Source organism: Rhodamnia argentea, chromosome 7 (genome assembly GCF_020921035.1).
Source record: "Rhodamnia argentea isolate NSW1041297 chromosome 7, ASM2092103v1, whole genome shotgun sequence".
Taxonomy (NCBI): domain Eukaryota; kingdom Viridiplantae; phylum Streptophyta; class Magnoliopsida; order Myrtales; family Myrtaceae; genus Rhodamnia; species Rhodamnia argentea.
The window spans coordinates 22,314,243-22,339,565 of NC_063156.1; the positions used below are offsets into that span (position 1 = coordinate 22,314,243).

Genomic DNA, 25,323 nt, shown 5'->3' on the forward strand with positions numbered 1-25,323 from the left:
ATTTGTTTCTGAACAACCATTTCGTAATTGTGCATTTATTGTTGGGATTCATCAAATATATTTGTTTAACCTTTTGTTTCCCTCACTCTTGCTTTGGTGCTAATTAACTCTTGTCTAAGGTCCCTACCGAGCATATGAACCTATAAGCGCTAAGAACACCTTATAGAACCTTGATCTTCCTAAGTGAGATGCTTCCAAGGATTGCCAATGTATGTTTACATTGTCTTTGTGCATGTGATTTTATTGGTGTGAATACAAGCCAACTATGGGACTTTATAGGATTGGAAAGTTGAAATTCAGAGAAGCAATACAGCATCATAGGTCAAGAAATTTGCGAAAGAATTGTATTGAACATGAGACAACCAAGAGAGTTGCATGCAATGGAAAGAAGAGCTTTAAGAAGAAGAAGGAAAGTGGGGCTGCAAGAGAAAAAATAAAAAAATAATAACAAAGCATTGATCAAATAAAATAAGGAGATCATTTTTTTTTCAGAATTGTAACAAGAGTGGTGGGCCATACAAGGGATATGGCTAAAACATTAGGATAAGGAGCATCAAAGCCAAAGAAAGAATGAAAAAGGCCCCACCCTGTAGAAATTATTGTTCACTATAAATAAATCTTTGGGATCAAGATAATGCAGCTCTAGTCTCTTTAACTTATGGTTTGTTAATGGTTGTTTTCAAGCATTGAATTTCTTCTTGAAAACTCTCTCACGCAGCTTCTGCTTTGCTAGGAGACCAATTAAGAAATAGAGGGGAAGGAGAAAAAGTGAGGGTTTAATAATGTGCAAATATAGGAAGAAGCAATTGACAAGAGGACAAGAACTTGGACCAACTCGTCATCCGCCATTCGATTAGAGAGGGACTCCCATAAATCCTCCCTCTCTATGCCCATACACAACTAGCATTCATTACCCACGTTCCATATCCCTCACAATTTTAGCAAGATCTGTAGCACCTTACGTACCTAGACCTTGATGTGCAATCATCCTAACTTTGAACCTGAAATAGAATGGGGACCGCATAGATGATCACGCCGATTAATGGACAAGACCATAAGGGACGTCATATTCGCACATGATGAACCCTAACGCTGTTTAATGGCTCATAGACTAGGAAAAAGATGGACCCCTAATCAATGAATCAGAGTGTCAATGCCCTGAATTAGTGACTTCCTATAGTTGGTTAGCTATATTTTTCTGCGGCATCCTAGCTTTTCAACGCCAATCCACCAATATCAAACCCCAACCTCATGGAAATATAATTCAAATGTAAGCGCATATACATCATAAAGAAGCAAGGATGCCTATAAAATGGATGTTGCACTGACAGATCTAATCACACCATCTTTCCAGTCCAAAACCTCTCTAACCATGAACTCCACCATGCACGGTCTTCTTTCCCTTTCAGTCTTCGTCCTCATACTTTCGCCAACGGCGATAGCAGTTGATGAGGAGGCCTCGAGTGATCGGATCACAAAATTACCAGGCCAGCCGGAGTTGCACGTGGCCCAGTTCTCTGGCTACATCCCTATCAACAGGGAGGCCTCCCTCTTCTACTGGCTAGTAGAAGCTGCTGGCGACCACGAGAAGAAGCCACTCGTCCTGTGGCTGAATGGAGGACCTGGGTGCTCCTCTGTCGGTTACGGCGCGATGCAGGAGCTTGGCCCGTTCCGAGTCTCGCCCAGCGGCGAAACTCTGGTCACCAACCCGTATTCGTGGAACTGGGGTATTTAATTAAGCTGCGTTCACAAACATGAACTAAACTTACATATTCAAAATGCACCTAACATTTTCTTTTTCTCCATTGTTTTCACTCAAATTGCTGGTTTTCCCATGCAGAAGCCAACCTCTTGTTCTTGGACTCGCCCGCGGGAGTTGGTTTTTCCTTTTCAACAGACAACTTCACTCGATACGGAGACCACTCCACTGGTGTGTACATTAATTTTCTTCTTTTTCCGCTCCAAAGTTTTGCCAGTCTTTTTGCCCACCAAAATATAAGAAACTGAATTTTTTCCTTGTCTACTGTGAATGAAATTCTAGCCCATGAATCTTATACATTCCTGAAAAGCTGGTTCAAGAGGTTCCCAGGTTATAAAGGCCGAGCCTTCTACATCGCTGGACAAAGCTATGCTGGTATGGATCATTCGATCCTCGTCTTTCCAAAGCCCAGATCGAGTTTTTAAACTCATGTTTTGATCTTTGATCTCAGGTCATTATATTCCGTCGTTAGCACAGGTCATTCTGAAGAAGAACTCTAGGAAAACAAATCCGGTGATCAATCTCAAAGGCCTTTTGGTAAGAGGGTAGAACTGTCTCATCTGTTAATTCATAACCAAGACATGAAAAGAAGGAGCAGATTAGTACTTAAAACAATTCCTTTTTCTGTAATATTTTTCCAAAGGAGTATGTTTAATGTTGACGGATGTATTTGTGGCCACTAGCCCCCAATAACTGTGCTTCTTAAAAACGTCCTTCAGATGGGTAACCCTAACTTGGACCGGGAGAGCGAACTGAAAGGCAGGGCTCTATACTACTGGAGTCACGGTCTTATCTCAGACGACACATACCAAGGGCTGTCGGGTGCACTGTGCAGCTCTCTGAAGACATACAGAATGGAGGCATGTAAGCCTTACTTCATCACACATTTGCTCGAGGAAGCCGGAAACGTGAATGCATTTGATGTACTTAGGACAGATTGCGAGAAGAACGAGGTAATGTTTCACTGTTTCCTCATGTGTGAAAACCTAACAAATGATTGATATTCGCTTTACTATGTTGAGTTTTCTAACACTGTGATTCATCCTGAACAGGTGTCTAAGTATTGCCTCGAAGGGATTACCTCCAAGTACATGAACAGGAAGGATGTGCAGCAAGCCTTCCATGCAATCCCCACCGCATGGACACTTTGCAGGTTCATTCCTTTTATCTTCCATTATGTCCTTTTCATTTTCGATCATTTTAAGCTTTGAGTAGCCACTCAAGATTATTGAACTATTTCTTCTGCCTTGCAGTAAACCTATACAACACAATTACAGCCTTCCTGCTAAAGACCAGTCGATGTTGCCCACTCTGAAGCTACTCATTCAATCGGGCTTGCAAATTTGGATTTACAGGTAAGTAATTAATGGGATTATCAAATCAAGGGGAAATGGATTAAAAATTGCGCTAAATCGTACGATGAAAATCAAGTTGCGAGAAATTTAGTAATGTCCGAGTGTTTGTTCAATACTACTTTTTCTGAAGTGTGATGTCCTGAATCCTTGTTATAGTAATGGAATCGAAATGATTTCATCGGAAGATCTTTTCAATTGGCTATAATCCGTTACTTGAATGAAACTAGATCTTGTAGATTCATATTGAATATTTGACAACAAATTCCAAAAAAAAACTGATCATTGCTTAGCAACGACATATTGTTGAACCAAATCCAATTCTCTCTCGATATGTTCCTTAAAAAATCCGATTCGGGTGGATTCTTCTACCCAGCTAATGAAGAGATCTTGGCAAAATTGCCATGAAATAGCCCACTTTGTTTCTCGAATGGCTGAGTCGTTTCCTTCTCTTCTCTGTGACTTATGAAGTAGCTGGAGCCCTCTAGGGAAGTTGTGCTTTATGGCTTTGTTCCTATTTAAGGCAGTGAATTATCTGGAAGCCTAGCAGGGAGTCAGAAAAAAAAAAAATGAAAATCATGTTTTCCTGCGCAATGTTTTTGCAGTTAAAGCGGTGATTTATTCGACTTGAACATCTTTTTCTCTGTTTCTTTTTTAATCAGTGGAGATTCCGATTCAGCAATTCCCTTCATAGCAACTCAGACCGCTATATCCAAGCTGCATCTTAAGAGGAATGCAAAATGGTATCCTTGGGGCCATAATAACAAGGTAATTTATTCATTGCTTTAATGTTCTCACGTATTAATAAATCGGGTTGAATTGATTTTTTTTCTCCTTCGCTTATGGTCAGTGTTGACATCAATGTCAGATTAGCGGCTGGTCCGAGATATATGAAGGGATGACCTTCGCGACAATTAGAGGCTGCGGTCATGATGTCCCGATGTACACGCCTGCTCAAGCGCTTTGCTTGTTTGAGCATTTTTTAGCTAATAAGCAATTGCCCAAGTATATTATGTGAAGTGAAGTTTGATGCCTCAGTGGGATTATGTTAAAGTACCAATCCGATTGCTACTATGGAACAATATGCTGTATGAAGTAATATGCTGTATAGAACATGATGTTGGGTTGTCAGATCCTTAACTGGCAATAGACTACAATGCAAATAATCTTTACTAGATGTGACCGTTTTCCCATCTTGATCACACCGAATGATAATATTCATATTGTCGTTATTGGAATCCATTCCATGGCAATTCAAGCTGCCAATGATTGTTTGGATGACAGCTACTAAATGAAAATGCTTGGGCTTGGGATTTAGTTAATTACGCTATTATCAAATATTGGGAAGGAAAAAACATTTGGAAACAAAGGAGAACTTGATCTGACTTATTTTAGATCTTATACGTATGAAAGAAAAAAGGATGCTGCATAAAATTCTGTGAAATATCGGGTCGGGTCTCCTTCTTATGCAGCCAATGTGTATGGAATTGGGTATAGTGAATGGTTCAGTTCGATTCGGATTTATAACCAATATGATCCTTGAATTTTTGGAACATGTTCAACTTTGTCTTTGAATTATAGGAAGATGGTCAATATAGCCCTTTCGTTAATTCAAGTTTAGATACGACATCGGACATTTTCTTATAGGTTAGAAACTAAGTTGAACATAATTTCGGGGACCCTTTCGGACAAATTGAAAGTTCATAGAGCACATTGGGCTAAAGTTCAGGGATCACACTGCACATTGAGCCAAAGTTTATGGATCATTTCTATCATTTTTCTTTATTTTTTACTGCGTTGGTCCTTTTTTATACATGAATATTTTGTTTTATCTCGATATTATTTTTTTAATGACGAGAGTACCCACATGTATAGGCAAACTTGCGTCTATGAAATATATCTCTATGCTCATGGATCACGTAAACCTTGGGAGATAACTCAAACATGGAGTTTGGTCACACTTCATTAGTAATTGAAATCAAATGGCGTATGCACCTAAATACAAAACAATGCCATCACATCGAATTAGCAACGGAAGAGCAAATAAAAGAAAGTGCGCACATGGAGAAAATATATAACCGGATGAAATTATTACGTGTGTAGTAGATGGAACTGAGCTACAAGAATCTCCAAAGTTGTGAGCCCTCAAATTTCTTTAATTTACATAAGAAACCACGATTCTGGATCGTACCAATATGCAGCGCAAAAGGCATTACAATAGTCATAACATAGCTTATCATGCTTTCTACGTTGCTTCTTTTTGTTCCCACATTTATTTATGTCATAGCATAAATCTCGGCACTCACATATCCGTTTCTCATAAAATTCCTTGAGTTCAAGGTCATTACGATTTGAATTTGGAGTTATCGCCATCGTGAACTCGAACAGCATGATTGCCATGAGAAGTCCCATAATCACCTGCTTCGTGTTCATATTGTAATTCTTACTGTGGGTTACCTGCATTCACAAGCTAAGATTTTTTAAAATCATAGTTTTTGGTCGAATGAGTACGAGAAAGTTGCTGCAATTAGAAAAGAATTAAGAGCCCTGAGGGTCAAGAATAGAGAATAGAGTAGTCATTGATCCATTGCCGTTGTGGCTCACCCACCTATACAATCTTGACCGCAAAGGTGAGATTTCATTATTCTATTCGAAACAAACATTTGTATAGGAGTAGAGCGATGAAAGTTTAACGTATGTATTTATTGAGGAGTTATTGAATTTTCTTTTAACCGTCCTACATATTATCAGTTTTCAATTCGCACCGCACAATATTCTCACGATTGAATGTGTGACGCCCTCGTGCCATTAGGTAAGCCTCACTAAATATCTTGCGCATCCAATTTTCACTATTCGAACTTACTCGTAATTTTTTTAGAATATTTTTATGCGTTTTTTCTATTTTATGCCTCGTTTCACTTAGTACGGGCTCAGCGGCACGCGTGAGGTCTAGGCGAGGGCCACCCGGCAACTCTTCGCCGGACTCGCTAGAAATACAAAGAAAACAAAAAAAGATAAAGATAAAAGATAAAAATTCGAATTTTCTTTCAAAAAATAAAAATGTTGTCCACATCAATACCGTTCATCTTATGCGGCACCACCGGTGTCCAAGTCATCGATTTTCGGTTCATATTAGGAGTGAGCAAGTCGGACCGATTGAACTGGGAATCGCTCGGACCAGACCGGATAGATGGCCAGGTTCCCAATTCTAGAAGGCGGCGGTTCGGTTCCCTGTTCCAAAGGTACAAGATCGGACCGGACTGCCCAGACCAGACCGAAAGATTTCATTTATTATTTAATTTCTTAAATGTAACCCCAAGAAGAAATATTAATTTTCCTACCTCTGCTTCACCGCGTCTGCTCAGTTCCTCGAGTGTTCTCTGATGGAGTAATGATCTGCACCATCTTCGCTGCCCCTCATAAAGTAATGATCTCCTCATACCTCGACATTGAAGAAGAAGGAGAAGATGGAGGCAAGTTATCAACTCCACCATCGTCGTCTTCATCAACACAACCCATTGAACTCTCGACAAGAAGAACAAGAACAACTCCAAAGCACCCTCCCTTTTCGATGCCCTTTACTGCTCGGAGGAACATTGAAGAGGAGAGGACGAAGAAGAGGAACTAGTAAGTGATGGGATTTTGTCGGAAGGTAGAGATCACATATTGTTGAGCTCTGGAATCATGCTCGATCAGGATTTGCTTTGGGAAGATGAGTGGTTCTATATGACTGCCTGGGAACCGAACCAGACCTACAGTCCGATCCCCGATTTCGGACATTGGGAACCAGTCCCTCTAGTCCTATTCCCGGTTCTTAATTGGGACCGGACCGGATCGAGAACTGATCAACCCTAGTTCATATTAGTCGGATGGAGTCAATTAACGTCAAAATGTTTGGGATTCAATTAAAAAAATTAAAGTGTAAGACTAAAAAGGAAAAAGTGTAATAATTTTAAGATTTTTTTAATAATTTTTCCTCCTAAGCTCATACCCTAAGATCTATTATGCAGCAAATCACATTAAGTACAGCAATGAATGTTCCTTTACCTCTTCCTCGTCAATATGCCTGCTCTAGCAAACCTTCCACGTGGAGGGTCAGCTGAACACAACAGTTGTGGATCATTTGTAGCTTTTCATTACAATGACCCCCAAAAAAGTTGCCCCTAGGCAAGGACCACCCAGCGACCCTTCATTTCTTTTTTTCTACTGCGAGATGGAAAAAAGTTTTCAAATCAACCAAACACAAATTTATGGGAATGAGAATGAGAATGAGAGTGAAAATGAAAATTGCCTTCAATGGCCATAATAGGTCTACAATATGTCCGATCTAGACCCGAGCAAGTCCTAAAAAGGCTCAAGGAGAGACAGGGGAAGGAACTTCCCAGTATGGTGGAGTGATCTCCCCGCAAGTTCTCACCGGTATTCCCTCTCTACTAGGGAAGAAAAAGATGTGGAGAGAACTTATGGGCTTTTGACAGGGAAAGGTAGACCCCCGGTCAGCTCCAACCGGCGACCGCCGATAGGATGTGTATAGAGTAGCCATCCGTGCCTAGAGTCACAAGAGGGTAGCTTCGGCCACCTGTTAGGTCGATTTGTGCTTCGTACAGTGTCTAATAACTAACTTGTCGGCCTAATACCCCTGGTTATTAGACACCGACTGAATAGGTCTACAATAGGTTTGACCCACGGTAATTATGCTACCATTTTGAGTCATGACCTATACACATCAATCTACATGCAAAACACCTTTTTAAGTCATGACCTATTCACATCAATCTACATGCAAAGTACAATGCATCGTGCTTTTCTTCATCTTCTTGAATCTTCCATCTACAGAGGATTCATTGCTTTGTGAAGAGAACCGATCACAATAACATACCCAATGGAATTACTCAGAAATAACATGCCCAAAATCTTACTTGAATTACTAATCAGATAAGTATATTACAATTAATGAACATATCTCAATAGCCACAGATTAGAGCCCCTCGAGTAGATGAGAAAGAATCTGGATCCAACGATCGCTTGTTTTTCGAGAGAATTCCATAGAGAGTTTCTAGAGAGAGTTTTACGCAAGTGAAAACATTGCTCATTTTCTCCGAGAGAATGTGCAATAAATTGTTCTTTAGAATTGGTAATCAAATCGCCCATTATTTCAATCAATCAAGACCTGCCTTTTTTGTCATCCTTATATGGTAATTGATATTACATATTAAAAGCAATTTCGGATTTGGTCTTTGTGGGCACAATTAATTCCAATATCTCCCACTCACCTATAAAGGGCTAAACATTTCTATTTCTCTTCTCACTGCAAAATTCATATGGACAAATAATCCGTGTGATTAGCATACTCTGAGAGCTCGTTGCCATACATCCGTTAGGAATATATAGCAGCTCACACCGAACATTATTACTTAGAGTAGATCCAGTATGTGGTATCCTAGATCAATCAGTCACATTTATATCTCCCATAATCTCTTCAAAATTTCGATATATATAGTATTCACAATTACGATTAAACTCATATAATCATAATTGGTCGACCCGTGAATACAAAATCATAATGTGACATCAACGACGAATTAATCTTCCTCCTTCCTTCAAATCTCTCCATTTCAACTCAATTCACTTTTTCAGAAATACCCCACTAGATCGAATCATCCATGATCATTTGCAACATTCTAGGATAGAAAATAATGAATCAAAATTTCAAGAATAAGTCGGGGTCGTGAGGGCACTAAGCTGAGGAACACATTTTCTCAAGAGTCTCACACGATCGTAGAGTTGAGATCAATAATCTTGCCAACTCTTCTTGGGTGTCTCGTGCATACATATTATGAAATACATATTATGGTATTCTTTCCTTTCACATGGAGCATATGTCTCTACATTCAATACCGTACATATGATAGTCCAGACATTCCTAATGTCTAAGTTGAGTTCACAAGTCTACTCTCTTCAAAGAATCCATCTAAACTCACATATGGCATCAAAGGCAAATAAAGTGAAATACGTGGGTTACTTCACTTTCGAGCATAACTAATTATGACCTCATCTTAATGATCCATGATCATGGGATCATGGGCATCAATGAACGGTGATAGATTAACTAATTCAAATCAATTAATTCCAACAATTGCTAATAATCGAACAACATGATGGCCACAAGCACTCCCGTGGTCACTTGCTTCATGGACATATTTCTCATGTGGGGTTCCTGGAATCACCGGTTAAGATTTTTAAATTCATAATTTTTCGTTTATTCAATTCGAGAAAATTGCTATGTATGAGGAGAAAAAAGGATAACAATGGAGAATAAGCATCGGTTCATTGTTATTGTTGCTCATCCACCAATAGGATCTTGAATCGAAAGTGATTTTTGTTGTTCTATTGCAGAAAAACCATTTTTATGGGAGTAGAGCGACGATATTAAATGCATGTATTTATTGGAGAGTTATTAGCTCTTCTTTTGACTGTCCTCCATAATATCAGCTTTGAATTCACACCGTTCAGTCCAAGTTGATTTAATGTATAAACTTGTTTAATGTATGTACTTATTAGGGGCAACGAAGCCCTTGCTGGCCACAGTAGGATAAACAAAGAAAAGAAAAGAAAAAAAGAAAAAGTTATTAAAAATTGTCCACTTTAGCACCGGCCGTACAATATAGGATGGTCGGAGTCCACGTTAGTAATTTCCGGCTAAAATTAGTCGGATGAACTTAATTGGCAAAACGTGAAAAGATTTATGACTCAATTGGCAAAATTAAAAGGTTCGGGCTAAATTGGCTGAAAATTTTTCCCATCATTCGGTATTCTAACAATTGAATGTCCAAGCTCTCGGGGCCATTGGTTAAGCTTAATCAACTATCCTTTGTATAAAATCTTAACTAATTGACGAGTGTCGAGTGTTCAATAAAATAATGCTTTCACGGATTAATATCTTGGAACGCACTGCTACAATGTTGTTTTTGTTCTTTCACTTGTGCTGCAGCTGTTGCTTTTAGCCCTAGACTACTGTTGTGTCTAGAGTTCAACTTTAAGATTGTTTCTGAACAACCGTTTCGTAGTTGTGCGTTTATTGTTGATTGTTGGGATTCATGAATTATATTAATTTAACCTATTATTTCCCTCACTGCTGCTTTGGTGGTAATTAACTATTATCTAAGGCCAGTATACCTACCGAGCATATGAACCTAAAAGGGCTAAGAACACCTTATCAACCTTGATCTTCCTAAGTGAGACGCTTCCAAGATTTGCCAATATATGTTTACATTGTTTTTGTGCATTTGATCTTATTAGTATGAATACAAGCCAACTATGAGACTTTAAAGGATTGTAAAGTTGAAATTCAAAGAAGCAATACAACATCATAGGTCAAGAAATTTGCGAAAGAATTTTGTTGAACGTGAGAGGAGCAAAAGAGTTGCGTGCAATGGAAAGAAGAACTTTAAGAAGAAGAAGGAGAGTGGGACCTATAAGGGAAAAAATAAACAAAATAACAAATAGTTTACCAAATAAAATAAGGAGATCACTTTTGTAGAATTGTAACAAGAGCAGTGAGCCATATAAGGGATAATATCGTCAAAACATTAAAATAAAGAGTGTCAAATCCAAAGAATGAATGAAAAAAGCACCACCCTATAGAAATTATGGTTGACTATAAATGAATCTTTGGGAACAAGATAATGCAGCTCTAGTCTCTTTTAACTTATGGTTTGTTTATGGTTGTTTTTGTTGAGATTGATATCTTGTATTCTGTTATCCAAGAGATTATGAGGCGGTTCCAAAAAGCCCCCGAGCCGCCAGAGGCGTTTTATGTTCGATCATAGAAGGATTTATATGGGAAAGTTAAATATTTTAGGCTATGTGGGCAATTTTGTAATTTGTGCCATGTAGGGTTTCGCTATATATATTTATGGCGAAATAGGTCTCTCAAAAGAGAGAGAGGGTGTGAGAAAGAATGGTTGTACACTTTCCTACGTTATTAGTAAAACCGATCTCATCTCCCCGTAGACGTAGGTTGGCGGAACATCTCTCCCGCTGAACCACGTAAATTCTTGTGTTGTGCGAATTTCCACTACTTTCTTGCATCGTTGATAAGATCGAATTTAGATATTCGACAATTGGTATCAGAGCCGGGTTTGGCAGGCTATCAAGATAGCAAGAAAGGGTTCGAGTGTCAAGTACGACATCGAGAGGTTTAATGGAAAGAACAACTTCACTCTCTCGCGACGAAGAATGATGGATCTTCTAATTCAGCAAGGCTTGTCGAAAGTGTTCTTTGGGAAAGGGAAGAAACCAAAAACGAGTGATGAAGATTGGGCGGAGATGGAGGAAAGGGTAGTAAGCGCCATTCGATTAAACCTATCTGATGAGGTTCTGCAGTATGTGGTGGATCTCAAGTCGGCTCCGCAGGTGTGGGCGAAACTTGAAAGCATCTATATGACCAAGTCCCTAACGAACAAACTTTTTTTGAAAAAACAGTTATACTCTCTATAGATGGAGGAAGGCTCAGATCCGTTAGAAGACATCAACACGTTCAATCAGATTCTGAGTAAACTTGCAAGTCTGGAGGTTTCAATGGAAGATGAAGACAAAGCCCTATTATCGCTATCGTCGCTACCAGCATCTTATGATCATCGGGTGACGACACTCTTGTATGGAAAAGAGACGCTTGAGACAGATGAGGTCACCGCTGCCCTATTATCTAATGATACGAGAAAGAGGGTTAACAGTGCTACGTCACATGGTAAGGGTCTCATCGGAAAAGCCAAGGAGCAAGAACGGGGGAGAACAATCTAGCGGGGATCCGGGAATAAGGGTCGATCGAAATCAAGAGGGGTAAAACAAAATTCTCTTGTTATTATTGCAAAAGGGAAGGCCATCCGAAAAGAAACTGTTATAAGAGAAAGGAAGACTTGAAGAAGCACGAGAAAACTTCTGATCAAGCAAGTGTGGATGATAGCTCGGACGGTGATGATGGAGATGTTCTCTCTATATCATCCGGTAAGAATCAGTTCATTGATTCATGGATTTTAGACTCTGGATGTCCTTATCACATGTGCCCGAATAGGGATTGGTTTGATTCATACGGTCATACAGTGGCGGATCTATTCTAATGGGGAATGATGCAGTTTGCAAAACCATTGGAATATGGACTATTAAAATCGGAATGTTTGATGGTATAGTCAAAACTTTGGTAGATGTAAGGCACGTTCCGGATCTAAAGAAAAATTTGATATCTTTGGGTGCGCTTGATATGAATGGCTGCAAGTACGCAGCAGCAGGTGGAGTTCTCAAAGTTATCAAGGGAGCTATGGTTGTCATGAAAGGAGAGTTGACGGGAAGTTTATACAGGCTCATAGGGAGTACATGAACAGGTGGAGCATCCGTGACTACAACTGCAGAGTCCGATAAAGATGACACTCATCCGTGACATATGCAGTTAGAGCATATGGGTGAAAGGGGTATGATGGAGCTTCATAAAAGGAAGCTGTTAAAAGGTGTCAAAAGCTGCAAATTGAACTTCTGCAAATACTGCGTTTTCGGGAAACAAAGCGGGGTTAGTTTCAGAACCGCAAAGCATACGAGCAAGGATGTACTTGATTATGTACATAGCGATGTATGGGGTCCCGCACCGATCAAATCAAAAGGTGGAGCTGAATATTTTGTGACCTTCATTGATGATTACTCAAGGAAAGTCTGGGTCTACTTCATGAAGCAGAAAAATGAAGTCTTCTCCAAATTCAAAGAGTGGAAGGCTCAAGTAGAAAGGCAGACAGGAAAGAAGCTAAAGTGCTTGAGAACGGACAACGGAGGGGAATACAGGTACACACCATTCCTAGAACAATGTAGAGATGAAGGGATCACACGTCACTTCACAACATCGGATACACCACAAGCAAACGGTGTAGCCGAGAGGATGAACATGACATTTTTGGAAAGGGTTCGGAGTATGAGGCTAAATGTAGGGCTGAGTAAAAGTTTCTGGGCAGAAGCGGTTAATATGGCATGTTATCTCATTAACAGGTCTCCATCTACAGCCATTGAATACAGAGTTCCCGAGGAGGTATGGACGGGTAATCCGATTGACTATTTTAGTTTGAGAGTATTTGGTTGTCCAACCTATGTTCATGTACAAAATGGATGTCGTTCCAAGTTAGACTCAAAGTCTAAGCGGTGCATCTTTCTTGGCTATGAGAAAGGTGTGAAAGGATTCAAGCTATGAGATTCAAATGCACATAAGACAATGATTAGCAAGGACGTTGTCTTTAATGAATTTAACATGGTGAAGGCAAGTAAGAGTTCACATGCATATGGTAGAAGTGAAGAAGGATCTACTGTGCGGGTGGAGTCGGGTGAACTAGAAATAGTGGGAGGAAGGAAATCATCCAATAACTTACCGGAATCACAAGAGACGGTAGAAGATACCTACACCATCGCAGAAGGTAGAGGAAAACGTACTCACAAAGCACCTGTGAGATACGGGTTTGAGGATATGGTTGCTTATGCCCTCACAGGAGGTACAGGTGATCCATCTTCCTATCGGGATGCGATATCTGATGCTGATAGTGATAAATGGATGTCGGCTATGATGGAAGAAATGGAATCCTTATAGAAAAACAGGACTTGGAAGATTATGGAGAAACCTAAAGGGTGAAAGATCATTGGGTGTAAATGGATCTTTCGCAAGAAAGAGGCGATGTCTGAGAATGAGCGAGTAAGGTACGAGGCTAGACTTGTAGCTAAAGGGTATGCACGTAAGGAAGGGGTGGATTATAATGAAATATTCTCTCCAGTAGTAAAGCACACTTCCATTCGGGTTCTACTTGCCTTGGTAGCCATATTTGATTTCGAGTTGGAGCAACTTGATGTGAATACGGCGTTTCTTCATGGAGATTTAGAGGAACAGATTTTCATGGAGCAACCCGACGGGTTCAAAGTGCCAGGAAAGGAAAATCACGTTTGTCCGCTTAAGAAGTTACTTTATGGCCTTAAGCAATCTCCGAGACAGTAGTACAAGCGTTTTGACTCTTTTATGGTGAAAATTGGCTCTTTGAGAAGTGAGTATGATTGTTGTGTTTATTTTAAAGTGTCAGATGATAATTCGATTATTCTTTTGATGCTTTATGTTGATGACATGCTCATTTCTGCTAAGGATATGCATGATATTGTCTCTTTAAAGTCCTTGTTGAATAATGAGTTTGAGATGAAGGATCTTGGTGCTACTAAGAGGATCCTTGGTATGGAAATTCATAGAGATAGAAGTGTAAGTAAACTCTGAGTGTCTCAAAAGAGGTATGTTGAAAAGGTGCTTGAGCGTTTCAACATAAATAAGGCTAAACCAGTGAGGACACCATTAGCTAGCCACTTCAAGTTATCTGAACAGCAATGCCCCACAAAACATGAGGAGATTGAGGAGATGTCTCGAGTTCCCTATGCTAGCGCAGTTGGGAGTCTCATGTATGCTATGGTGTGTAGCGAGCCAGATTTATCTCATGCGATCGGTGTTGTTAGTAGATACATGAGTAATCCAAGGGAGGAGCATTGGAATGCAGTCAAGTGGATCTTTAGATATCTGGGCGGGACTGCAGACTTGGGTATTATGTTCGGTAGCGACGGAGGTTCGAAGAAGCTAGCGGGATATGTTGATTCGGACTTTGCTGGTGACCTAGCTAGGAGGAGGCCTATTACGGGATATGTCTTTACATTAGCTAGTGGACCTATCTCATAGAGGGCGACGCTCCAGTCCACAATTGTATTGTCTACTACGGAGGTAGAGTACATGGCAGTTATAGAAGCCGCTAAGGAAGGGCTCTGGTTGACTGGGTTGGTTCATGAGTTGGGTTTAGAGCAAGCAGGTGCGGTGTTACATTATGACAATCAGAGTGCCATACATCTCGCCAAGAATCAAGTGTTTCATGCAAGAACAAAGCATATAGATGTGAGGTTTCACAAAATCGGGGAGCTTGTGTCAGATGGCAACATTCATTTGAGGAAGATTCACACAAATAACAATCCCGCAAATTGTTTTACCAAGCCAGTCACTATTGAGAAGTTTGGGTCCTGTTTGTGCTCAATTAATATAACTCGTTGTTGAAGGTGGGGGACACACTCAATGAGTGTAGGAGTGTATCACTTATGGAGGTACGGGGATGAAGACATCTATAGTTCATATTCTTTCACGGGTGGCTTTACGGAATCCAAGCCAAGGTAGAGATTGTTGAGGTTGATGTCTTGTATTCTGTTATCCAAGAGATTATGAAACGGTTCCGAAAAGCCCTCGAGCCGCCAAAAGCGTTTTATGTTCAGTCATAGAAGGATTTATATGGGAAAGTTAAATATTTTAGGCTATATGGGCAATTTTGTAATTTGTGCTATGTAGGGTTTCGCTATATATATTTAGGGCAAAACAGGTCTCTCAAAAGAGAGAGAGAGTGTGAGAAAAAGTGGTTGTACACTTTTCTACGTTATTTGTGAAACCGATCTCATCTCCCCGTGGACATAGGTAGGCGGAACATCTCCCCTGTTGAACCACGTAAATTCTTGTGTTGTGCGAATTTTCACTACTTTCTTGCATCGTTGATAGGATTGAATTTAGTTATTCGACGGTTTTCAAGCATTGAATTTCTTCTGGGAAACTCTCTCACCGCAGCTTTTGCTTTGTGGGGAGACCAAGAAAGAAATAGGAGGGAAGGAGAGAAAGAGAGGGTTTAACTCAGCGCGTTAATGTGCAAAAATAGCAAGAAGCAATTAACAAGAGGACAAGAACTAGGACCAACTCGTCATCCACCACTCGAATAGAGAGGTACTTCCATAAATCCTCCCTATCTACGCCCCTACACAACTAGCATTTATTGACCACGTTCCAAACCATCCACAACTTTAGCAAGATCTATAAAACCTTACGTACCTAGACCTTGATGTGCAATCATCCTAACTTAGAATCCGAGATCAAATGGATCAAAGAGACGACCACGCCGATTAATTGGACAAGACCATATGGGACGTCGTTTCTGCACCTAAAGGACCCCAACGATGTTTAATGCCTCGTGAACTAGGAAAAAGATGGACACCCTACTCAATGAATCAGAGTGTTAATACCCCGAATTAGTGAGTTCCTATAGTTGGTTAGCTATATCTTTTGCATCATTCTAGTTTTACAACGCCATTCCACCAATAACAAAACCTAACCTTATGGAAAATATAATTCAAATGGAAGCACATATACATCATAAAGAAGCAAGGATGCCTATAAAATAAATGTTGCGCTGAAAGACCTAATCACACCATCTTTCCAATTCAAAACCTCTCTAACCATGAACTCCACCATGCACGGTCTTCTTTCCCTCTGTCTTCGTCCTCACACTTTTGGCGACGGCGATAGCGATTGATGAGGAGGCCTCGAGTGACCAGATCACAGAATTACCAGGCCGGTCGGAGTTGCATGTGGCCCAATTCTCCGGCTACGTCTCCATCAATAGGGAGGCCTCCCTCTTCTACCGGCTAGTAGAAGTTGCTGGCGACCATGAGAAGAAGCCACTCGTCTTGTGGCTGAATGGAGGACTTGGGTGCTCCTCCATCGGCTACGGCGCGAGGCGGGAGCTTGGTCCATTCCGAGTCTCGCCTAGTGGCGACACTCCGGTCACCAACCCGTATTCGTGGAACCAGGGTATTTAATTAAGCTGCGTTCACAAACATGAACTAAACTTGCATATTCAAAATGTGCCTAACATTTTCTTTTTCTCCATTATTTTCACTCAAATTACTGGTTTTCTCATGCAGAAGCCAACTTGTTGTTCTTGGACTCTCCCGCCGGAGTTGGTTTTTCTTTTTCAACCGACAACTTCACTCGATACGGAGACCTCTCCACGGGTGTGTACCTCTACAAAGTTTTCTTCTTTTGCCTCTCCGAAGTTTTGCGAGTCTTTAATTCACCTATATATAAGAAACTGAAGTTTTTCCTTGTCTATTATGAGTGAAATTCCAGCCCATGAATCTTATACATTCCTGAAAAGATAGTTCAAGAGATTCCCGGGGTATAAAGGCTGGGCCTTTTACACCGCCGGAGAAAGCTATTCCGGTAAGAATCATTCAATGGTCATCTTTCCAAAGCCCCGATTGAGTCATAAATTCATGTTTTGATCTTTTAATCTCGAGTCACTATATTCCATCATTGGCGGAGATCATTCTCAAGAAGAACTCCAGGAAAACAAAACCAATGATGAATCTCCAAGGCATTTTGGTAAGAGGGTAGAACATTTTCCATCCGTTAAAGCATGCTTAAGAATTAATCTAGGAGAGCAGATGAGTATGTCAAGCAATTTTCTGTCTTGTATTTTGCGGAGGGTATGTGTTTAGTGTCCATAGGTGTATTAGTTACGGCTAACCCCAATAACGGTGCTTCTTAAAATGTCCTTCGGATGGGTAATCCTACCTTGGACTTGGAGATCGAATTGAAAGGCAGAGCTCTATACTATTGGAGCCAAGTCTCATCTCGGAGGGCTTTTTTCCAAATTATGCAAAAAAACAAAAATACTTACCAAATTACGTATAAAAAAAAGTTATTTACCGATTTAGGGTCCGCTCGGCAGTTTTAGTGCTGAGTGAGAAAGGAATCTCGCTCAAGATTGCTCCGCCCAGCAAAGAAGTCTGCTCTATTGGGCGAAGGACCCCCTCGCTCGGCATTCGAGTGCCGAACGGGGGGGGTTTTAATGCCTACCACCCCACCTGCTCGGCATTCTCAATGCCGAGCGGGTGGGGGCCCCTACGCAAAACACCGCAAAGGTGCCGCATGCGCTACAACACCTTCACGCGTATTACTGAGCCTTCGACTCTGTTTAAAGCAAAGCCGAAGGCTCTCTTCTTCTTCGCACTACGCATTCTCTCTTCTTCTTGATATACGTAACACCATTCTTTCTTCTTCTTCGCACTCAGAACGCCATTCTCTCTTCTCCAAGTTCAAAGCACTCTCTCTCTTCTCCGTGCTCAGACTGCTCAAAAACTCTCCCTCTTCTAGCACTCTTAGAGCTTTCCCTCTTCTCGCACTCTCAGAGCCTCTTGCAGCACCTCCATGAATACTGTCCTCTCCACCTTCACACACATTATAGAGCCATCAGCCTCATTTGTTCGTTGAAGGAGATCCCGCTCCCCTCAAGTGCCTTTATTGATGTTATTATAGGTTGTTAGTGTTTTTATTTTATTGCTAATATTTTCGTCATGTTTAAATTAAATTGGAACTCTTTTATTTTGCAGAAGTTGAGACAAAAGCAAAGCCGGCCTCCTTACTCAGTGCTTTCTTTTAATAGTTTGAGCTCTTTATTCGGCGCGTGCTTACCCTCAATAGTTTGAGGTAAATCTCTTGTTATAGTTATTTTTTGCAGTTTCGTAAGTATTGTTTTATTTATTTGATTATTATTTGTACCCTCAATTGTTATAATGTTTACGAATGTAGGTAAATAAAAAAAATCACCCTAATCTCCTAAAAATAAATTTTTTGGGAGTCATTTTTGCAACTATGTCCATATTCATGTTGACGATTTTCAAAATATGAAAAAGAAATTTAGGAGCGTAAAATTAATTTTTGGGAAAAAAAAAAAAGGTGATCAAATGGCCCGAAAAGCAGTGGCGGGGTTTGACCCGATCCTAAAAATATGTTTTTAATAATTTCAAAATTCGAAAATTAGAAAAATGGAAAATAGAAAATTAATTAAAAATATAAAAAAAGTCATAGAAACTTTCAAAAAAATGAGGAAAAAATATTTAAAAATTCAAAAAAATCGGAAATGGCCACAATTAACTAGCCATGGACGATTTTGGGTATTTTTGGCCTACGACTTTTAAAAAATGACAATTTTGCCCTTCCGGCAAATTGTCTCTCAAAAAAAAATATTAAAAAATTTGAAAAAATCGAAAATGGCCTCAATCAACTAGTCATGGACGATTTTGGGTATCCTGGCCTATAACATTTAAAAAATGACGATGTTGCCCTTTTGGAAAATTGTCTCAAAAAAAATTGTAAAAAATCCCAAAAATTGGAAAATGGCCACAATCAACTGGCCATAAACGATTCAGGGTATTTTGGCCGACGACTTTTAAAAAATGACGATTTTGCCCTTTTGGCAAATTGTCTCCCAAAAAATTGTAAAAAAATTCCAAAAATTAGAAAATAAGCACAATCAACCGGCCATGGACGATTCGGGGTATTTTGGTTGACGACTTTTAGAAAATGACGATTTTGCCCTTCTGGCAAATTGTCTCCCAAAAAAATTGTAAAAAATCTCAGAAATTAGGAAATGGCCACCATCAACTGGCCATGGACGATTCGGGGTATTTTGGCAACGACTTTTAAAAAATGACGATTTTGCCCTTCTAGCAAATTGTCTTCCAAGTAAATTGTAAAAAAATCTCAAAAATTAGAAAATGGCCACAATCAAGTGGCCATGGACGATTCAAGGTATTTTGGCCGATGACTTTTAGAAAATGACGATTTTGCCCTTTTGGCAAATTGTCTCCCAAAAAAATTGTAAAAAATCTCAAAAATTTGGAAATGGCCACAATCAATTGGCCATGGACGATTCGTGGTATTTTTGGCCGACGACTTTTAAAAAATGACGATTTTGCCCTTCCGGCAAATTGTCTCTCAAAAAAATTTTAAAAAATTCCAAAAATTAGGAAATGTCCACTATCAATTGGCCATGGACCATTCAGGGTATTTTGGCCGACGACTTTTAAAAATGACGATTTTGCCCTTCCGGCAAATTGTCTCCCAAAAAAATTGTAAAAAATCCCAAATTTTTTAGATTGGCCACAATGAACCGGCCATGGACGATTCGGGAACTCCAACAGTATGATGGCCACAAGAAATGCCATAATCACTTGCTTCGTGGACATAATTTTCATTTTTCTTGTGGGGGTACCTACAATCACAAGCTAAGATTTTTGAAATCATAATCATTTGGTTGATTTAATTCGAGAAATTTGCTACGATGAGGACAAGAATTAAGAGCCCTGAGGATACGAATGGAGAATAGTCATTGATTCAGTGTTACTGTAGCACACCCACCGATACAATCTTGACCAGAAAAGTGATTTTTCATTATTCTTTTTGAAACTACTATTTTTATAGGAGTAGAGAGATGAAAGTTTAACGTCTGTATTTATTGAAGAGTTACTAGATTTTTTTGAGCGGTCCTACGTAATATCAGTTTAACAATTGAATGTTAACGCCCCTTCCGTCATTAGATAATAAGCCTCATTAAATATCTTGCACATGCAATTTTTAACGATTGAATTTACTCGTAATTTTTATAATACAGCCTAGTCTAGTTAGTAGTTAATGGATGAATGAGTTGCAGGCGTTAAACACTTGTTAGTTTACACGTGACTGCCTGTGAGACTTTATAGGATTCTAAAGTTGAAATTCAGAGAAGCATACAACATCATAGGTCAAGAAATTTGCGAAAGAATTTTGTTGAACGTGAGACGAGCAAGAGAGCTGCGTGCAATGGAAAGAACAGCTTTAAGAAGAAGGAGAGTGGGACCTGCAAGGGAAAAAATAAACAAAATGAGAAAGAGTTGATCAAATAAGAAAAGCATATCACTTTTGTGGAATTGTCACAAGAGCAATGGGCCATACATGGAATAATATCGTCAAAATATTAAAATAAAGAGTATAAAAGCCAAAGAAGGAATGAAAAAAGCGCCATCCTGTAGAAATTATGATTGACAATAAATGAATCATTGGGATCAAGATAATGCAGCTCTTGTCTATTTAACTTATAGTTTGTTTATGGTTGTTTTCAAGCATTGAATTTCTTCTGGGAAACTCTCTCACCGCAGCTTCTGCTTTGCGGGGAGACCAGTAAAGAAGTAGGGAGGAAGGAGAGAAAGAGAGGGTTTAACTCAACGCGTTAGTGTGCAAATATAGGAAGAAGCAATTGACAAGAGGACAAGAACTTGGACCAACCCATCATCCACCACTCGAATAGAGAGGGACTCCCATAAATCCTCCCTATCTACGCCCCTACACAACTAGCATTTATTGACCACGTTCCAAACCACCCACAACTTTAGCAAGATCTATAAAACCTTACGTACCTAGACCTTGATGTGCAATCATCCTAACTTAAAATCTGAGATCATATGGATCAAAGAGACGACCACGCCGATTAACGGACAAGACCATATGGGACGTCGTTTTTGCACCTGAAGGACCCCAACATTGGTTAATGCCTTGTAGACTAGGAAAAAGATGGACGCCCTAGTCAATAAATCAAGAGTGTTAATGCCCTCAAATAGTGAGTTCCTATACTTGGTTGGCTCTATGCTCTGCATCATTCTAGTTTTGCGGCGCCAATTTGCCAAAATCAAACCCCAACCTCGTGGAAAATATAATTGAAATGCAAACACATATACATCATAGAGAAGCAAGGACGCTTGTAAAATAGATGATGCACTGAAAGACTAATCACACCATCTTTCCAGTTCAGAACCTCTCTAGTTCATATCTTCCACTGCTCTCATCTCTCGTTGTGTCTCTTGGACTCTCGTCTCCCTCAATCCCTCCTCTCTAACCATGAACTCCACCATGCACGGTCCTTTTTTCCTCTCGGTCTTCGTCCTCGCGCTTTCCTCAACGGCGATAGCTATTGATTATGAGGTCTCAAAGGACCGAATCACTGCATTACCTGGCCAGCCGAAGTTGCCCGTGGCCCAGTTCTCTAGCTAGGTCTCCGTCAACAGGGGGACCTCCCTCTTGTACTGGCTAGTAGAAGCTGCTGGCGACCATGAGAAGAAGCCACACGTCATGTGGCTGAATGTGAAGGGATTTATCGAAAATGAATCAGACAATCATATAGAGAATCAAGAAAAATTGGAATGACGCACGAGATTACCCAGGTTCACCCCAAGATTAGGGCTACATCCTGCAAAGAGATTTCACTATATTTGTCGATTTACAGCCGATTCAATTCTTACAATGATAAAACCGAGCAAAATATATATGCCCCAAAAACGGGCTAAAAAACCTAAAACCTCTTAATTTCAACCATACGAGCCAGCTTAAATAAAAGCCCAAACCCATAGAGGTTTCGGGGGCGCTGTCCCCGAACCCCCGTCGGTTCACCGGTGAGCGGGGCAGCCGTCCGCTGACCGGGCAGCGGAACCCCCGTCGGGAGGCACCGCCCCTAAACCCCCGCCCGCTGACCGGGCAGCGGGACACCCGTGTCGGGGGCGCTGCCCCCAAACCCTCGCATCTCGCGCGCAGGGATCACATGTCGTTGGGTAACACTTCAGTTTTCCTAAGCTCACGTGGGCGTACCCAGTGTGAGAAACAAGGGTCCCCGAAGTATTCGCCAACTCCAACAGAATGGAGGACCTAGGTGCTCCTCCATCGGCTACAGCAAAATGCAGGAGCTCGATCCGTTCCAAGTCTCACCTAGTGGCAACACTCTGGTCACCAACCCGTATTCGTGGAACCGGGGTATTCAATTAAGCTGTGTCCACAAACATGAACTGAACCTCCATATTCAAAATGCACCTAACATTTTCTTTTTCTCCATTGTTTTCACTCAAATTGCTGGTTTTCTCATGCAGAAGCCAACTTCTTGTTCTTGGACTCTCCCGCCGGAGTTGGCTTTTCTTTTTCAACTGACAACTTCACTCGATACGGAGACCACTCCACAGGTGTGTACCTCTCCATAGTTTTCTTCTTTTCCCTCTCCGAAGTTTTTCAAGTCTTTAAGTCATCTATATATGAGAAACTGAAGTTTTTCCTTGTCTACTATGAATGAAATTCCAGCCCATGAATCTTACACATTCCTAAAAAGATGGTTCAAGAGATTCCCAGGGTATAAAGGCCGAGCCTTTTACATTGCCAGAGAAAGCTATGCCAGTAAGAACCATTCAATCATCATCTTTCCAAAGCCCTGATTGAGTCATAAAGTCATGTTTTGATCTTTTAATCTCAGGTCATTATATTCCATCGATGTCGGAGATCATTATGAAGAAGAACTCCGGGAAAACAAAACCGGCGATGAATCTCCAAGGCATTTTGGTAAGAGGGTAGAACAGTTTCCATCCGTTACAGCATGCTTAAGAATTAATCTAGGAGAGCAGATCAGTATGTCAAACAATTTTCTGTCTTGTATTTTGCAGAGTATATGTGTTTAGTGTTCATGGGTGTATTAGTCGCCACTAACCCCAAGAACGGTGCTTCTTAAAATGTCCTTCAGATGGGTAATCCTCCCTTGGACTTGGAGATCGAATTGAAAGGCAGAGCTCTATACTGTTGGAACCATGGTCTCATCTCAGACGACACTTACCAAGGGCTGTCGAGTACAGTGTGCAGCTCTCTGAAGACATACGGAGTGAAGGCATGTGAGCCCTACTTCATCACATATTTGCTCGAGGAAGCCGGAAATGTCGATGCATTTAATGTTCTTGGGACAGAATGCAAGGAAATGGAGGTAGTTATTCACCATTTTCTCGTGTGTCGAAATCTTCGGACAGACTACGAGAAAAAAGAGGTAGTCACTATTTTCTTGTGTGTCGAAACCCATCGAATGTTAAATATTCACCGTATTATATCTAGTTTTCCAACACTATGATTTTTCCTAAACAGGTGTCTAAGTATTGTCTCAATGGGATTACCTCCAAGTATATGAACAGGAAGGATGTGCAGCAAGCCTTCCATACAATCGCCACCGCATGGACACACTGCAGGTGTATCCTCTATCTTGCCTTAATTCCTTTTAATTTGCTATTAGTTTTAGCTTTTGCTAACCACTTGAGTCTTGTTAAACTGTTTCTTTCGCCTTGCAGTTAAGGCTATACAAGGGAGCCACAGCCTTCCTGCTACAGAAAAGTCCATGTTGCCCACTCTGGAGATACTCATTCAGTCCGGCTTGCAAATTTGGATATACAGGCAACTAGCAATGGGATTGTTAATTAAATGGAAATGGATTCGAAGTTGCGCCGACTTGTACGGCAGAAATTGAGTCGTGAGAAATTCAGCAACGTTCAGGTGCTTCTTTAGTGAGAACTCTTTTGAATCTTCATTTCCATTCTTGTCCGAAAGAGGATGTCCGTTTGGTTGGACAGAAACAATGGAGGCTGGGAAAATATAACATGAAGCTTCATGCTACAACACGGTCCTGGCCAAGGACTCTTTTACTCTTTGTTTCCTTCTGTTCTGCTCCCTAACGAAGCTGGTCAAGCTTGCTTCTAGTTCTAGGGAAGTTATGCCTTTTGGCTTTTCGACCTAGCAGAAAGTCAAAGAAATGAAAATAATGTTGTCCAGTTAAGTCAGTTTTTTATTCACCTTGAATGTCTTTTTTGTTTGTATTAGTGGAGATGCAGATTCAGCAACTCCTTTCATAGCCTCTCGGACTGCTATTTCCAAGCTGCATCTTAAGAGGAAAGCAAGATGGTATCCTTGGGGCCATAATAGCAGGGTAATTCATCACTGGTCTAGTATTCCCACATCTTAAATGAAATCAGGGTTTATACACATATTTTTTTTTTATCCTTTGCTTATGACCAAGGTATATGTTGCGTACGATGTCAGATCAGTGGATGGTCTGAGATATACGAAGGGATGACCTTCGCAATGATCAGAGGAGCCTGTCATGAGGCCCCGATGTACGCGCCTGCTCAAGCGTTCGAGGTGTTGGAGCACTTCTTAGCTAACAAGTCGTTGCCTAAATATACAGAGTGATGCAAGATTTGTATTGAAACGTCAATCGAATTGCTATTATAGAACATCATGTACTATAAAATGGTATCTCGCGTCATCTCTAGCGACTTAATTCTGCAATCCTCCTTGTTATTACAGCACGATTAATGTCGTCTTCTTGTGCGAGTGTCGTATCTGCCGACTTAAGATTCAAGAAGCAAAGATGGATATGAGTCGTGTTCATCTAGCTCACCCTCCGATGTGGACCGGAAAGTGATGTTTTGTTATTATTCTATTCGAACAATTGAATGTTAACACCCCTCATGCCATTAGATAAGCCTCATTAAATATCCTGCGCCATAGAATTTTTTACATTGGAATTTACTCGTAATTTTTGTAAATGCGACTTAGTCTAGTTAGTAGTTAACGGATGAACGAGGTGCGGGCGTTGAATACTTTTCTGTTGAGTTCACCTATGGCTAATAGCAATGGCTAGTTGATCGTGGCTCGATTCTAGTTTGTGGATAAAGATGATC

General features: G+C 40.5%; 2 protein-coding genes across 2 annotated transcripts; both read left to right on the top strand.

The window, feature by feature from the left end:
• The first annotated feature begins 1,370 nt into the window (after positions 1-1,370).
• LOC115734719 (serine carboxypeptidase-like 28) lies at positions 1,371-4,129 on the top strand. Its single transcript, XM_030665617.2, has 9 exons — positions 1,371-1,727; positions 1,841-1,930; positions 2,042-2,134; positions 2,211-2,296; positions 2,479-2,712; positions 2,812-2,912; positions 3,013-3,114; positions 3,774-3,879; positions 3,980-4,129. Exons 1-9 carry the CDS (start codon positions 1,373-1,375, stop codon positions 4,127-4,129), a joined length of 1,317 nt encoding a protein of 438 aa, XP_030521477.1. The 5' UTR covers positions 1,371-1,372.
• A 13,144-nt stretch (positions 4,130-17,273) lies between these two features.
• Positions 17,274-24,961, top strand: LOC125316074 (serine carboxypeptidase-like 25). The gene is made up of 6 exons (XM_048283110.1): positions 17,274-17,356; positions 23,346-23,579; positions 23,735-23,835; positions 23,936-24,037; positions 24,461-24,566; positions 24,680-24,961. Exons 1-6 carry the CDS (start codon positions 17,333-17,335, stop codon positions 24,827-24,829), a joined length of 717 nt encoding a protein of 238 aa, XP_048139067.1. The 5' UTR covers positions 17,274-17,332; the 3' UTR covers positions 24,830-24,961.
• The last annotated feature ends 362 nt before the right edge of the window (positions 24,962-25,323 follow it).

What these genes read in the sequence shown, in the direction of transcription:
- LOC115734719 (XM_030665617.2), top strand. Translation starts at nt 1,373, where the DNA reads ATGAACTCCACCATGCACGGTCTTCTTTCCCTTTCAGTCTTCGTCCTC. An exon ending in TCAATCTCAAAGGCCTTTTG is followed by an intron (nt 2,297 to 2,478) that starts GTAAGAGGGTAG and finishes AACGTCCTTCAG; the next exon opens with ATGGGTAACCCTAACTTGGA. An exon ending in ACCGCATGGACACTTTGCAG is followed by an intron (nt 2,913 to 3,012) that starts GTTCATTCCTTT and finishes TCTGCCTTGCAG; the next exon opens with TAAACCTATACAACACAATT.
- LOC125316074 (XM_048283110.1), top strand. Translation starts at nt 17,333, where the DNA reads ATGATGAATCTCCAAGGCATTTTG. An exon ending in TGAATCTCCAAGGCATTTTG is followed by an intron (nt 17,357 to 23,345) that starts GTAAGAGGGTAG and finishes AATGTCCTTCAG; the next exon opens with ATGGGTAATCCTCCCTTGGA. An exon ending in ACCGCATGGACACACTGCAG is followed by an intron (nt 23,836 to 23,935) that starts GTGTATCCTCTA and finishes TCGCCTTGCAGT; the next exon opens with TAAGGCTATACAAGGGAGCC.